Here is a 16,286-nt window from a genome sequence, read left to right on the forward strand (position 1 = left end):
ACCTTATAAACAATGTATTAATAGTAACTACACTGGGCTTAGAAGAACATAACGCCCAGTAACACATGTGCATAATGCACAGTAACAAATGTAATGACATGATTACAAAACATATTTACTAACTCTGGTTTGTGTTTTAACCTCTGAAACTTTGTAGTAAGTTATTCTATTAGTCATGTCACTACAAGAAAATGGATTGTAGCTCCTACATGGTTGCAATCTCATTTCATTCTGAATGCATCTTTTGTATCCCTTCCAAGTATCAGGAATATGTGCTGTTTATTCATGGAAACCACCACTAAATGGCAGAGTTCCCTGACACTGTGTATGTGTGTCTAACAAACATTTTGTATCTTCTATACAATGAAGAATGGGCATGATTTTGGGGGGGGGTACTTAGGAGAATTCACTTTATACCTACAAAAAATAATCACCATGGAGTCCTTAATATTAGTTAATATACATAAATGAGGAACTTTTACAATGAGAAGAAAACAACGTGTTTAAGCTGGGCCTTGAAAAATCAAACAGCTCATTGACAAAAAAAGGGTGAGAGGCAAATATCTCCCATAGAAGAGCACATGGGATAGCAGCTAGTAAGCAATCTTCTGTGGTACCTGCTTCAGGTCCCGCCCCTGGTCTGTCTTTAGTTCCTGCCTTGGATTTCCTTGGTGATGGATGGTAACCTGTGAACAAAATGAAGCCTTTCTTTTCCACCTTGCTTTTGATCATAGTGATTATCATAGCCCCTTAGAAGCAAACTAATATGTTTGAGAATTGCATCGAAATCAGGGCACTAGTTACTAGCCTACTTCAGTACTCTGTATCATGAGAGGCTTTGTTAAAAAGCAATGGCATTAAGGGTGGTGAAAGGGCTTTGTAAAGGTTTGATAAACCATACTGAACAAATATAGCAGGAAGGAAAGATACATTAATGAAATGACCAAAAGCAGTTTGATATTTTTGTCTCTGGTCACTTCCTAGAATATGATGACAGTGACCCAAATGAACACTAACAGGAGAAAAAACAAAAACAACAACAACAACAACAACAAAAAAAAACAAACGTTTGTTGGCCACAGGAAAGGAAACTTCCCTTGAAAGAGACAGGCTAAGTTTGAACACGTTGATGTTGAAATGAGCAGGTAAAAATCTGAAGTTTCTAGGGTAAGTAGGGGGCTTAAATGAAGTTGATGGAATTTGTGTGCTTAGAGTAGGCTCCACCCACTGGGAGAGGAATTGGCTCTAGGAAGCAGTCACTAGAATGGGTGGTGCCAGCTAAGATTCAATATTGGGTGAAAGTCATATGGCAGGACTTAGGTCAAAAATTGTAAACTGCTTAGGTGCTGGTGATAGACACCTTTAATCCCAGCACTTGAGAGGCAGAGACAGGTATATCTATGAGTTCCAGGCCATCCTTGTCTACATAGCAAGTAGAAACCCTGTCTGGAAAAAAACAACAACCACAACAAAATACAAGTCAAAGTAGCATAAGAGAGAGAGAGAAGAATGAGGAGGGTAAGAAAAGATCTGAGATTCCAACTCTGGGGTCATCAGAAACCAAATAAAGAGCCTGCTGAAGAGTCAAGGTCCAGATTCATCAAAATGTAACGACAGAAACAGGCCCCTGGAACCTCCTGTAGAAGCAAGAATCTATCTATGCCCATGCTTTTTGGTCTGAGGTTGCAAGCAGATATTAGTGAAAATACTTCTGAAGAGTAGAGACCACAATAGACATGGGACTGTTTTCCACTAGCTAGTGATGCTGAATTTTCACCCATGTGCATCTTTCCACAGCCGAACAAAACCTGCCTTTAGCCTTTCATGTGAAGGAGAAGGCACCCAAACAGAAACACAAAACACACTCTTTCTCCTTATGTCATAGAGTTTTGCTGCTGTAAAGCAACACGATGACCACGGCAACTTTTATAAAAGGACACATTTAAGTGGGACTGGCCTACAGAGATTTAGTCCGTTATCGTGGCAGGAAGCTTGACAGCATGCAGACTGACACAGAGCTGAAGGAGGAACTGAGAGTTCTACATCTGTGTCAGTAGGCAGCAGGAAGTGTCCGATCTGGTTTGAGCATTTGAGACCTCAAAGCCCACCCCCTAGTGACAAACTTCCTGAAACAAAGCCACGCCCACTCCAAGAAGGCCACATCTCATAGTGCCACTCCTTATGAACCCATGGGGGCCATTTTTATTCAAACCATTTCACCATATATACTGAAATGTATCTATATAATATTATGCTATTATAGCTAGTAATTATTTTTTCAGAAGCAAATGAAACTAAACTAATATTCAATTGATTTTTATCACCCTCTAACTCATTCGTACTGTCTTAACTGCTGTACAGTCTTTAAAATTTTGATGCAATGACGTGATTTTCAGTTCACTAACTACAAAATATCTCTCAACTATTGTAATAGAAACAAACAGAAATACATGACTGATATATTTCTCTTCTTTTTTTATTTTCCTGGAATTTAAAAACCTGTCAACTTTGTTTGTTTCTTAAAATAATTAAATCTAACGTGTTTCTAGAATGTGAGATTAAGGCCTAATATTTGTTAGTCTTTTCTGGAACTGCATACCATAAAATTACTTTAGCTTTCATTTTTGAATATAAATTTGTGTTTTCTGATTTAACTTTCTCTCAACAGCTATATGCAAGTTATTAGAACTGTTTCAGTTGAAATGTTTGTATAGTATTAGCTTGTACTGAACATGATTTCACGGAGAAATCCTGGTGAAACTTGTTTGGTTGAAACACATTGTTGTTACTTCAGGCGCTGACAATTCTCCAGCTGACTTGATTAAAGTGAAAACAGTCTATGGCTTGGATGACTTACATTTCACATTGGTTTGAGCAAGATGATTGGTATGAAGGACTACAAAGAGTAAGAAATATTCATGTCATAATTACAATTTTCTATGAGGGATTTTTCTTGATTTTTCATCTTATAGAGCTCTGTTCCATTCCTTATATTTATGGACATTTTGTAATACTAAATTCTGAGACTATTATAGCCATTTAAACAGAGGTAAGAATATAATTTGTAAAGCTAGTTATAGCTATACATTGACCAAAGGTCCTCTTCTCATTCCAGTTTTAGACGATTTTCTTTTTCAGTTCTAACTAGAACCTACGGTCTCCTGGGTGCTAAGCAGGTGTTCTACCCATGAGCTATATATATGCCCAACTCTCTTTACATTTGTGTTTTGAGACAGGATCTCATTAAACTGCCTAGGTTGGCTTTGAACCTGTGGTATTCCTGCCTCAGTTTTCTGGGTAGCTAGTTAATAGGCCTGAGGCATCATCTCTGTCTAGATAAACTCACAGTCATATTTTCAGACTGTTTTTAAGATTGATGTATGTGATTCATTTACAAAAATAGCAATGATTACAAACCTTTTCCCATAAATAAAACCATTTAATTAAATAGAAGGCAGTCATATGCTAATACTTAGTATTATGATACTATTTTTAGAGAAAAAACAAACATCCTGGGTACCTTATTGTATCTGCTAAAGTTAAAGAGAACTAAAATGACTATAATTATGTTTCAAAGGGAGTCAAATGGTTACCATGGCAACTCAGTCCATATTCTTGAAGAAAGTACAATTTAGCATTATAATAGTAAAAGAAAAAATCTTATTTAAAATATACCATGTCAAAGTTTTTAATTTTACTTTTTCAATGGAGAGTTTGTTGGTATTTAGAAGATGATGGTGGATTTTCTTTTCATTAAGTTGTGAGCAAAAGAGTCAGAGTGCCTTTGTGAGGTTTGACCATGGTTCTCCTCATTGCTGTTCAAGGGCACATGCTACTGAAGATATGCAGCATTTCTTCTTATTTTTATTTACTTCCTTGCAGTCTGTTGTAATAACACTAATCACAAATATTTTCTCATTATTTTACTTCTTTTTAATTATAAATGCTCGGCAGTGCATAGTCTCGGAACTTTTTTTTTTAGATAGTCTTTTTTTCTTTTCTGTGGAACAAGCTGATAGTCATTCTGGATCTCGTAGTGTCTGCCTCCAGAGAGAAACCCACATAGAGTAAATTCTAAAGCATACTTTAATAAAGATACTGTGACATAGGAAAGAGCTCTCCATTCTGAATTCTAAGCTTTAATAATGGGATTATGTGATGAAAACACTGGGGAAATCTCAGCCTATGAGTTTTAACAGCAAGATTCCAAACTCCCCAGAGCAAACACTGCACTACAATGCCAAATGCCCTTTATAAGTGTGTGAGTTCACCTTAAATACAATAACAAATGCATTTTTATGTTTCAAAAAAGATTTTCTTTGATATGAAGTCCATACGGTGATAGTATAATTTAGGGTCAAGAAAGGACTGATTTAATAAAAAACTGCATATTATCTTAAAGTGCCTTTGGAGAATCATATAGAGATTGTGAGGGTTTAGAGTCTTTCCCTCGTCAGTCACTAGTATTATTGTGGTCCTTTTGTAGATAAATCAAGATGTTAAAATAGTTTACTCCTAAAACTGGCCACATCATCTTCATTAGTTTGGGCTGCTTCTTGCTCAGCTCCACTCATTTGTAAACAGATGAGCTGAAACTCACATTGTAAATGTAGAAAACTGACACATAAGTGTTGACTTTTACCCCCTCTAGGCTTCCAGCTTATTTTCCAGGTTGTGTATAAGTATATATATCCTATATGATCACCATTTTAAAATGTTAACAAAAAACAAATCAAATTTTTGAGTTAAAAATTACAAACTCAAAATGTTGAGTTTGAAAATTGTTATTTAAGTGTGAATTTGATGTTTAGAACAATAAGTTGACACTTGTACCTTAATATAAGGATGATTTATGACTTAAATATACAAACACACTTGTACAAACTCTACTACTATAATCTGTTTTTGACTGTATTGTAATTCCATGTCACTAATACTTAAATTTTAGCTGAGTTTAAATCATAATAATCCCATATATTCAAAAGTAAACATTACTACCTCTAAAAACCTAATACATAAAATTCTCTGGCTTGTTTTCTATTATATTTCATCCACTAACTATGAAGGAGAAAATTTTCCATAAGCTCTGTGCGTGCATGCATGCATGTGTGTGTGCGTGCGTGTTTCGTATATGGGGTTGAGAGCAAACCTAGAACACAGGTTAACAAAATGAAAATAATACCCGTGTTGTTGTCAACCACTGACACTGCCATTTGCGTGTGGCTTTAACAATGCACAGGCTTGTCGCTGAACCCACTACAAATTCACCTTATTCAGTGAGCTTTCTCATTCCTAGTTTTCCATCAGTAAAGGGCTTGTGCTCTTTCTAGACTAAATTGATTATTTTCCCCAAATAATAGATGCTTAGAATACACATGAAACTCTCGCCTCTTTCACAAACCATTCCTCATGATGAAGTGAGGATGTTGATGATTTATTCTGTCTATGTTTAAAAGGCTACTTGTCACAGTGAAAAGTTTAGTTGTCTTTCTGTGTGACATTTTATAGCTTTTATTTAAAAATTGTGAAAATAGCCTTTAAAACATCCCTTAAGTTGAACATATTCTATTTTTGGTAATAGAGAATCATGAACTGTGTAGCTATTCATGCTGATGACAAAAATAATAGAGACTTCTGGGAATTTCATACCATCTCCTTAGCAACAGATTTACACTAATAAAAGTTCTAAATCTATTTTTATTATCCTGTCAAAAATATTCTAGAAGTTCCAAGTACTAGGATTTATTTGAATACCCAATGTGGGTTTTTAAATGCAATGGTATTGGTTTGTTTATTGATATATGATTTAAAAAAATACTTCATTAAAAATCATGGATTTTTAAGAATAAAGTGTCATTTTTATTTTTTTCTATTTACTATTTTAGTAGCTAGCTTAAAAAGTTTCTCAGTCCCAAAATTTAAAGGCAGTTAAGAGTGAGAGTGGTGTAACCCTGTAATCGCAGTATTCTCGAGATAGAGGCAGGAGAATTGCTGCAATTTCAGACCATCATGTATTACAGGGGAATTAGATGGCACTTTGGGCAAAATAATACGACTCTATCTCAGAAAAACCAAAATATAAATAAAAGAAAGCTAGATGAAGGAATGTAATTTATTGTATCTTAGATTTGCAAAACCTATTTAAGGAAGATATATTGAATTTTATAGCAACAAAGAAATTCTAATATTACATAATTTTGGAAAATAAGAAATTGTAAGTTAAGATATAACAATGAATGGCTTCTTTAGTAGATAAGTGGGTAACCAAATTATACTACACTCAAATAAAAGAATATTATTGTATGCTAAAAATCTGCAAACCTAGTTACTCCAAGTTTGAATTTGCTACCTTGAATGAATTGCAATATTTGACCATTGGTATATGTCTCAGGAAGATCTGGGTGTTTCTGTTTTTAAAACCTTCACCTGCCCTCTATTCCCCCTCAGCCCTGACAGGCTTCCCGCCTAAGTTCATTTTATGATTTCCTTTTCTATCTTAAATTACCTGCTTTGAAGTCTACTTGGTATTTTCAGCTGAAAATATTAAGCTGAGGTTAATACTGCTAAATAATTTATTTTCAGTGCATAAATGCAAGTATTAGGGAAAATAAAATTCTGAAGTTTAGCAAATGACTCACAGTACCAAATGAAGAAAATGATTGACATTTGTTCAAATTTGATTTTAAGGCAACCATGTCCCGGGTCAGGCAAGTGGGGCTGCTGGCTGCTGGGTGTCAGCCATGGAACAAAGATGTGTGTGCTGCCAACGGAGACCGCTTTGCATACTGCGCAACTCTGGCCATCTATATATACCAGGTCCAATAGCATGGATTGTTTCAATTTGTGATTCTAGTACATACAGTTATTATGTAATTAATGTTTGCATTAACTCTATGTAATATGAGAAATGATAATTTTATGAATATTTGTGGTTTTACTTTGAATGTTTATATTAAGAGGGTAAATTATATTATTAAACAATGGCATTAATATGAATTAAGCTTATGGTTGTAAATACCATCTAAAGTGTTTTGAAAATTATGGTACATAAAGGGAAATGTTAAATTAAGAATACTTACTGCTCTTCCAGAGAACCTGTGTTTGTTTTCCAGAGTCCACATTGGACAACTAGCAACTGATTGTACCTCCTACTTCAGGATATCTGATGCCCTTTTCTGGCCTCCTTGGGCAGTATAGTCACATGCCCACAGACAGACACACACACATACACATAAATTAAAAAAATAATTTTCAGAGACTGTTTATTAAATAGTTTCTGGTACCAGTGAACAGTAACCATATAGATAAAGTGAAATAATCTATCACATTCTAGGCATAGCAATAATTTGCTATCAAAATTTTATGTGTTATTAAATGGGATTTTTTCTACCTGGCATTGATATAACTGTTCAAATACAATGAAAAAATAAATATATTATCCTAAATTACTCAAATAGAAATGTATGATTCCTATCAGTGTAAGAGTACACTCTCATAACTATTATAACTGTTATGATAGAAATCATTAATAAATTAACATTCGACACTGTGCTAGTAACATCACTGAAGATCACTGGTGTATGGCATTGCCTCTTCATATGTCTTTGTGGATACAGATATTCCTGCCGGACCTCTATGTAAAGCATATTTGTTGATTAGACTCACTGGGGACATTCACAGTATTGCTACAGATAGTTTGCATTGCTAACCAATTTTAGATTTAAATGTAATAGCTACACAAAATAAACAGTTACGTAAACAGAGCAACTATGAAACATAGAACAGGACAAAGTCTTGCAGTCTTAGTTTTGAAATTAAGGAACTTGATCTGAAAACATGTTTCTGAGAGGTGGTTTTTGGACTCATATTCAGGGATGGGGAATGAAAAATAATGAGAAAATCAGTGAAGAAAGCATTAGAGGTCTAGGGGACAAAGAAGAAGCTTAATCACGTAGGAAACTGTACTTCAAGCTTGTGGTGAAAGAGGTAACCTTTAATTTAATGATCCTTAAAACTTCAAGGGCTACTGCGAAGGTTTGTTGGTAAATGTTAAAGGAAAAAGACCAACCTTAACGAAGACATAATCAATCCAAGGGATAAAATAATGAGAAATGGATTCCTGCAGTAATAATTATGAAATAGGAAAAGGGGTGTATTCACTTCATCCACTTATACACACAAACACAATTAAACCAATGATTTATAAAGGGTCAGTTACACCATTAATAGTTTAAAAACAAGTAGAAAGTAGCTGAACAATGAGAGAGAGAGACAGAGACAGAGAGAGAGACAGAGAGAGAGAGAGAGAGAGAGAGAGAGAGAACTTAGAGGCCAAGAGAGCTGTGGCCCAAATGGCAGTTATCTGGGAAAGAAGCCGGGGGGGGGCGGGGGGAGCTCCTGGGCTGGAGGGGTTTAGAATAGCCAGCAAGGAGAGAGGTGATGAGTGGAGCCTAGACTCCCTAACAGGGACTTGCTACAGGACACCTGACACTTGGGTATGCTAATAGGCACCATGGAGTTAGCCATTGTCCTTAGTTTCTTTGGGACCTAACAGACACTTTCAGAGAAAGGGCCAGGCATTGCTGATTCCTTGGGGACCCAATGTTGACCTGACCACAGTGAATTATCCTAACCCAGCATTCACACAGATAGGCCTGGTTAAACTAAATAGGTTTCTCTCTCTCTTCTCTCTCTCTGTCAATTGTGCATCTAAAAAAGGGACAGTAGGGAGGAGGTGAGTTGAGGTGATAGGTTGGGGGAAAGAGAGTAGTGGTTGACAACAGCTAGAATGCATTAAAATACACGCCTGAGTGCCTGAGACAGTCAAAGAAATTCATTTTAGGAAAAGGAACACCTTTAATATTTTGGAGAATTGTTTTTGGACATCATTGAAAATTAACATTTAAGTGTTTTTTTATTTAACAAAATAAACTGATTTTAAAATAAACTTAAAAACCTAGTTTTGAGCCGGGAGGTGGTGGCACATGCCTTTAATCCCAGCACTCGGGAGGCAGAGGCAGGTGGATCTCTGTGAGTTCGAGGCCGGGCTGGACCGACAGCCTCCAAAACAATACAGAGAAACCCTGTCTCGTAAAACCAAAAAAAAAAGAACACTTGGTTTATTTAACCTAATATTTTATTCAAATATCTGAAAATTTAAGAGATTCTAAATCAAAAGGGATCTTATATTTCACAAAGTATATTGATTAAAAACCTAATAAAATTATAAACTGTACATATTTAAAGTTTAAACACTTTACTACTTCTAATATAAAATCTTTGCTTCCTCCATTATTATTTTTTGAAAACATTTTTTATTAATTTTTATTTTATGTGCATTGGTGTTTTGCCATGGGTACCGGGGTCCCCAGGAACTAGAGTTACAGACAGCTGTGAGCTGTCCTGTGGGTGCTGGGATTGAACCAGGGTCCTCTGGAAGAACGGTCAATGCCCTTAACCACTAAGCCATCTCTCCAGCCTCCCCTCCATTATTTTTTTAAGTGGTTTCTTTCTGCTTACTGAATTCAGTTAAATGAAAACCAAGGCATGAATTGAATTCACATTTGTTATTATATAAACTCTAATTTCTGTTCATAGTTTCCATTTTATATAGAGTGATTTCTAATAGAGATCGTACTATGGAGGAAAGGAGAGAGAACTGAACTGCTCGCCATGCTTCGTTTTAGTTGGATCACCGTTATAACGAATTCAAGCTTCATGCAATTATGTCGGAACATAAAAAGACAATCACTGCAATCTCATGGTGCCCACATAACCCTGACCTGTTTGCAAGTGCCAGTACTGATAACTTAGTGATCGTTTGGAATGTTGCAGAGCAAAAAGTCATTGCTAAACTCGACAACATCAAAGGTATATTTGTCACTAAAGTTTTTTTATCAAGTAAAGTATTTCTACTTTGACAGTCACTATTTAGCTAGTTTAGATTTTAAAACAATATTTAAAATTTCTAGTAGTAACATGTATACAAAATACATTTCTTGCCATGACAAATGCATGGTACAAAGCTAAAACATAATTCCTCAAGATAAATATCCATAGAGGATGTTATTAACTAAGGATTAACCAATTACAAATAGTTAATGTTAAAATTCAATATGTAAATTCCCAGAATCAATACACAAACAAAACTAGAAAACAATTAATTGGGTAGGTATTAGCCCTTGCCTGTTCATTAGTTAGACACATAAGGACAATATGCAGGTAATACTCATCTATTCAATTTAGGTCATTAAAAATGTTTAAAAGTTCAATGAAAGTAGTTAATTTTGTTACTCAAGTGTGGTTTAAAGCTATTTGTCAAATTAGAGTAATTTGTAACTGCAAAGAGTAAATTTTACTTCTAAATTCATGTAATCTGCTTTTTATCTCTTGGAATAGCCAGTTATTAGATAGTGAGTGAAGTTTGCTCCATTAAGTGGACGTCTATTAATATACTTGACAGTTTTTCTTTGATTTTTTTCAGTGTATCACTGAGAAAAACATCTATTGTGACATAAAAACAGCCATTTGTGGCCTGAGTCAGGAGTTTTCATATCTCTCCACATTTTCTAATAATCTCATTAATCAAAAATCTTATGGATAATTCTAGTATTGTTTACAGTAATAGCAGTGCATATTCCCAATACTTTATATTTTTGTAGATGATCTTATATAACACGGAAAATTCTACTTGAAATTAATTTTATATTTTATGATAAAGAAACTAAATATTTGTGATGTATTATTCTCATAAAGTCACAGCACAGAAATAACAGTTTCAATGCACTTCGGGAATACAGATAATTATTAGATGTCTTTGTCAGGAAGTAATAAGCAAACCTTATATGAATCTGAGGTATTTGTGGGAGCAGACTGTTTTAGTTCATTAGCCATAGCTCTCTGTGTCTCTGAATATACAGCTTAAAAAGACTTTTTCACTGGCATCTGTAGAAAAATTAAATGACTGTGCTAATAATAAGGGAAAATCTTAATTTTGCTTTGAAAATTTTCAAAGACTCCTCCAGGTTATTTCCTAATTTGAAGATTGAAAGCTTTAGTGGTTTATTTAGAAATGTTTAAATACTTTATTTTTTAGTTCCAGTATGACTTCATTGGTTAGGAAATTGAACGTAAGCAAAGGAAAAAATTGCTATTGAGTGGATTTTTTTCAACTTCCACATATTACTGGACCTGTGTGGTTTTTCATTTCTATTTTCTTTTCTTCCCTAGTAATCTGTCTCGTGGAAAATGAGTGTTAGATTTGCCCAATTATTAAATGTTAAAGTTGTCACCAGGTCTACACAGTAACATATTGGGCAACTCTACATATTTCAAATATAAAAAATGCTAGATTAAATGAACTGGTATTCTCAATGTATATTCCATGTAGTTTTTTGTATATTTGTTTTGTTTTGTTTTTTGTTGTTGTTATTTTTCAAGGTAGGGTTTCTATGTGACTTTGGAGGCTGTCCTGGAACTAGCTCTTGTAGACCAGGCTGGTCTTGAACTCACAGAGATCCATCTGCCTCTGCCTCCCAGGTGCTGGGACTAAAGGCCTGCACTACCATTGCCCGGCTCCTTTAAGATTATCTTGTAAGTACAATTCCCAAGTAAGGAGTTGATTGTTTTCAAAATAGTGAAATAATTCTTATATTTGAAGTTTTATGGATGTGCAATGCAAACAACAATTGTTCAAATCTTATGCCCATCTTTCTGTTGTGCGTGTTTGCATTTATTTTTTCCAGGGATACCCACCTGTCTCGGCTGGTGCTGGAACACCGATGATGCTGTGGCATTTGTTTCCCAGAAAGGTCCCCTTCTCCTTTGGACCATCTCGGGACCAGACAGTGGAGTGTCTGTACACAAAGAAGCTCACAGTTTTGTGTCTGATATCAGTATATTTAGATGGCACACCCAAAAGAAAGGAAAAGTTGTATTTGGTCATATTGATGGAAGCATATCACTTTTTCAGCCTGGTAAGTATTTAATTAACTTGATCTCATCTATTTTTCTTAGAAAATGTACTTTCTTATTCACATGCATTTATTAGTCTGAGAATCAACAACTTGAAATAAAAAAGAAAGCTTCATTTCAGCTCAGTTTGGCTCACCATGTAGGAGGTTCTGATCACTTATCCTCATTGCTTTGAATCTGTGGGAACACACTGCCCCTTAGACAGAGAATATGACAGGAAAGCCTTATTCATTATGTATCTAGGTAGTTAATCCCATCATTCCATTCAAAATCGTGTTCTTAGTGACCTATAACCTCCAAGTGGAATCTGCTTTAAACAATACTTTTCTTTTTGAGACAATAATGTAATTACATCATTTCCCCCTCCCCTACCTCCCTTCAAACCCTCCCACGTGATCTCCCTTGCTGTCTTTCAAAGACTCACGGACTCTTGTTCCATTAACTGTTCTGTGCATATGTATATATGAGTAGACAATATATCTTCCTAAACACAAGCTACTCAGTCTGTCTAATGTATGCTTGGTATCGGACAGCCAGAACTGGGTGTTTACAGGCTCCTTCACGCCCTCCCACTCACTACCTATCACCAGGACCACAGGCTGTGGACCAGGCCCACGCATGAGCCCTTGGAGGACTCTCCAAAGTCTGAATGTTAGCAGTGCTTGCAGTCTAACTTGACAAAATTTTAGTGTAGGCACAATAGTGAAAGTCTTATTCAGATTGTGCTGAGACCTCATGTTCATCTGAAGCAAACTTTACTGAACGGCCAGACATTCGCCTTCCCTCACCGCTCGGCACGTTCTTTTAATCAACTCCAATCAGTCAGTTGCCGTGACTCGGAATTTTCACATCAGTTCTTCATATATATGCACATTTACGGAAAATAAGTCAAATGAACAAGAATTCTTAGCTGGAGTTGTGACGGTTTTCTAAAGCTATCCACAGATGATTTACATTTTGATAAAGGTATTGGGATACTCTTGTTCTTTATCAAAGAGTCACCCTTCACAGAGAAAGGACAGTAAATCTTTGAGCTCCTAGTTATTTAACTGCACTGACTGAGCCTGTTATGAATTATTGCCAGGTTTGTATTCATTGTAAAATTTAGTCAGTAATAAAACATAGCTTCATTATTTTATTATTGCTCTTTCAAGAATGAAATAATCAAAACTGCCCTATGTTCCATTTTTCTGACACTAGTAAAGAATTAAAATTGAATGGGGAAAGTTTTATTTGTGAGTATATATTTTGCTTGTTGCTTTTGTATTTTCCCCCCTATGGGCACAGTGAATTGTGTAAACTTACATGATTTTTTTACTCTTTAACCATCTAATCTCAAAATCAAAATTTTCAGTGTATGATATATCACCTTCATTTTTTCAACTTTAAGTTTCCCTGACTACTGTCCCCCCTTTTTAAAATTCATTTTACATACCAACCACAGTTTCCCTTTCCTCCCCTCCTCCCAATCTCTCTCTCCCCCCACTCTACTCCCCTCAGAAAGGGTAAGGCCTCCCATGGGAAATCAACAAAACCTGGAACACCAAGTTGGGTCTGGACCAAGCTTTTTCCCCCTGCATCAATGCTGAGCAAGGCATCCCACCATAAGAAATGGGCTCAAAAAGGCTGGCTCATGCATCAGGGATAGATCCTGGTCCCACTTCCAGGGGCCCACAAACAGATGAAGCCACATAACTGTCATTCATATGTAGAGGGCCTGGTTAGTTCCCATTCAGGCTCCCCAGCTCTGACTACTGTTTTTATTAAAGAAGCTGCTAAACTTCTATAACAGTGCTTTCTTCTTGTCTGATAGGCCATGTCACCTGATTTTATAATAAAACATAACAGTAGAACATATTAATAAGAATATTATCAGCTACATTCGTCTGATAACTGGCCACAAAACTTTATGGATTCATTTTTTCCCCTGTTCTTTACAATAAAAACAGAGGATCCCAGAAAAGAATTAATAAATATAATCTGGTATCACCTTGACTACAGGATTTAAAGCAACATGCATGATTCAGGTATGTCCAACCCAAAACTGTGAATTTTGAAAATGACAATGTCTTTTCAAGAAGGTTGGACACACCTGACCGTATTCACAGTCCAAATTGTCCCACTTGGTTTGCGTGTTTTGAATTTTTTTTTGTATACTAGAATACTTTTGAAAGAATGTCAGTGCCCCAAAGATGACTCTTCTCCATCTTGGCTCAAGGGTAGAGAGTTCAAAACTGTCCTCAGTAAGTCCTAAGACCTAAAGGTCAAAGGCATGGTTACAGTAGGATGTTTCATCTTGGCCTTGGCTGTCTTATTCTAAGTAACAACAGACCTGGTCTGAGGTGTTACCCCTGACCCTCAAGGTCAGGTAACAAGAAATTGAATCTATGGTGTGGTTACTGGATCCTTGGAGAAAAGAGGAAGTAAAGTCTGTTTGTTCTGTATACATGACACCATGTTCCCCTTTTTGGTTAAAGTATATAATGGTGAAAAATAAACTCGTGGCATTTCAGTATTGCCTGATTTGCCCTCCCTATTTTTTTCTGTGTCTTCGTTCTTCCTTTAAAGTCTTTCGCTAGCCTTTCTTTAGTTTACACTCCCCATCTCAGGTACAGACCTCGGGCTGCTCGGCCGGCTCCAACTGCAGCTCTGCAAAGACAGCCTCCGACTAAAGAACACAAATTAACTGACATGAGAAAACGCCTACATTTCTTAAGAAATAGTCTTAGGTATTAAGTCCTTTTTATAACTTAATTTTATAATTATTATGTACACCACTTTATATCACACCGAATACACATTTAAGAAGCGATTATTTTGATAAATAAAATCTGATTTTTTCTTTGTGCTTGTATGTGAGGAGTGTGTGCACATGTCTGATTGTGTGTGTGAGTGTGTGTGTGTGTGTTATTTTGAAATCTACATCTGTACATAAAGGATAAAGGACGAAATCATCCATCTCTCTTAATTACCCTCCACCTTATTTTGAAGACAGGGTTTCTCCCTGAATGATGAGGTCACTATTGGTCAGTCTAGCTTTTTAGCAATCTTACAGGTCTGCCCTGCTCAGCTTTGCCATGGGTGCTGGAGATTCCAACTCTGGTCTTATGCTTACATGGTAAGCACTTTACTGTCTAAGGCCGCATCTCCAACATTAAACCGGATTGTTACCTTAATATACAAAGTATATAAACCTAAATAAACAAAATCTCACATCCACTTTCTGTGAGTATATAAGTAACACTACATAAAATACTACCTATTTAAGATATGTAATGTATTTTGAAAATAACGTGGTTTTGTGAGCTTAATCAAAGCTGAAATAATAAGATATTAAATTTACTTTGTTTGTAAATGGTTTATGTAGCTAAGGGACATTAACTTGTTTTACTTTTATGTTCTGAGTTGTTGAAAAGAACATGTAATTATGAGACTGACACAAGAGTAATTGTATAGTTGGGTTTTTGTTACTGTTTTGTTTTTTGATGTGTGTGTTCCTGTGTGAGGGAGTGCTTGTGCATGTGTGTGTGTGTGTGTGTGAACTTGCAAGTGTGTGTAGGTGAACTTGCAAGTGTGTGTGTTGTGTGCATACATGCATGTACGTTTGAGTGCAGATGCAGGCGCAGGTGCAAATGTGTCTGTGTCAAGGCCAGAGAAGAGTTTCAGGCACCATTCCTCAATAATGCCATCTCCTTCACTTTTTAGACAGGCTGTCACATTGGCATGGAGCTTGCCCATAGAGCTAGAATGGCTGCCCTGCCAGCTCCAGGATTCTGCTTGTCTGCAGTTCCAGAATGCTGGGATTATAACCATGTATCGTCATGCTCAGCGTTTTTATCCAGGCTCTGGGGATTGAATGCAGATCCTTACACTTTCAAGACAAGAACTGCACTGTCTTCCCATGCTCTGTAATCATGTACATTTAAACAAGCACATTCTCTGAAGTTTATACTTCTTCAGACCAAAACAAACTTTCATATCAGCAGTGTTTGTGCCTAATTGCATCATTTGTTATCTTTTGAGAATAAGGGGACTGGCCCAGAGGAATTCCTAAGGGGTTCATTAGTGAAAGCTCTTCCCCACACTGCTATTGCATATTTAATTTACAACAGCAAAGATGATTTCTGATAATTCCTTGCACATTTAATTTTACTTGTCGGATTTATTGTTTTAATGCTTTGGTCTGAATTATGACAACTGATGATGATAAGTGAAAAAGGAATTATTGTAAATACTGATAATGCTATTTATAGCATACCCTACTATGATAAGCTCTTTAATGAGCTACTTGTGTAATGGCTTAAAAATCTCTG

General features: G+C 36.0%; 1 protein-coding gene across 4 annotated transcripts in view; it reads left to right on the forward strand.

Moving 5' to 3' along the window:
• The window catches only part of Wdr17 (WD repeat domain 17), a 77,622-nt gene that overhangs the window by 14,897 nt on the left and 46,439 nt on the right, over positions 1 to 16,286 (forward strand). For 3 of the 4 annotated variants that reach the window (XR_005871140.1, XM_040731790.1, XM_040731791.1), the window contains exons 2-5: positions 2,795 to 2,905; positions 6,688 to 6,816; positions 9,687 to 9,870; positions 11,745 to 11,975. Coding sequence is in view for 3 of the 4 variants with exons in the window: in XM_040731790.1 (XP_040587724.1) it covers positions 2,840 to 2,905; positions 6,688 to 6,816; positions 9,687 to 9,870; positions 11,745 to 11,975 (610 nt within the window). In the remaining variant the exon portion in view is untranslated. The remainder of the gene's footprint in view (positions 1 to 2,794; positions 2,906 to 6,687; positions 6,817 to 9,686; positions 9,871 to 11,744; positions 11,976 to 16,286) is intronic. The other variant, XM_040731792.1, reaches the window with a different exon arrangement.

Source organism: Mesocricetus auratus, unplaced genomic scaffold, assembly GCF_017639785.1.
Source record: "Mesocricetus auratus isolate SY011 unplaced genomic scaffold, BCM_Maur_2.0 Super-Scaffold_100026, whole genome shotgun sequence".
NCBI classification, from domain to species: domain Eukaryota; kingdom Metazoa; phylum Chordata; class Mammalia; order Rodentia; family Cricetidae; genus Mesocricetus; species Mesocricetus auratus.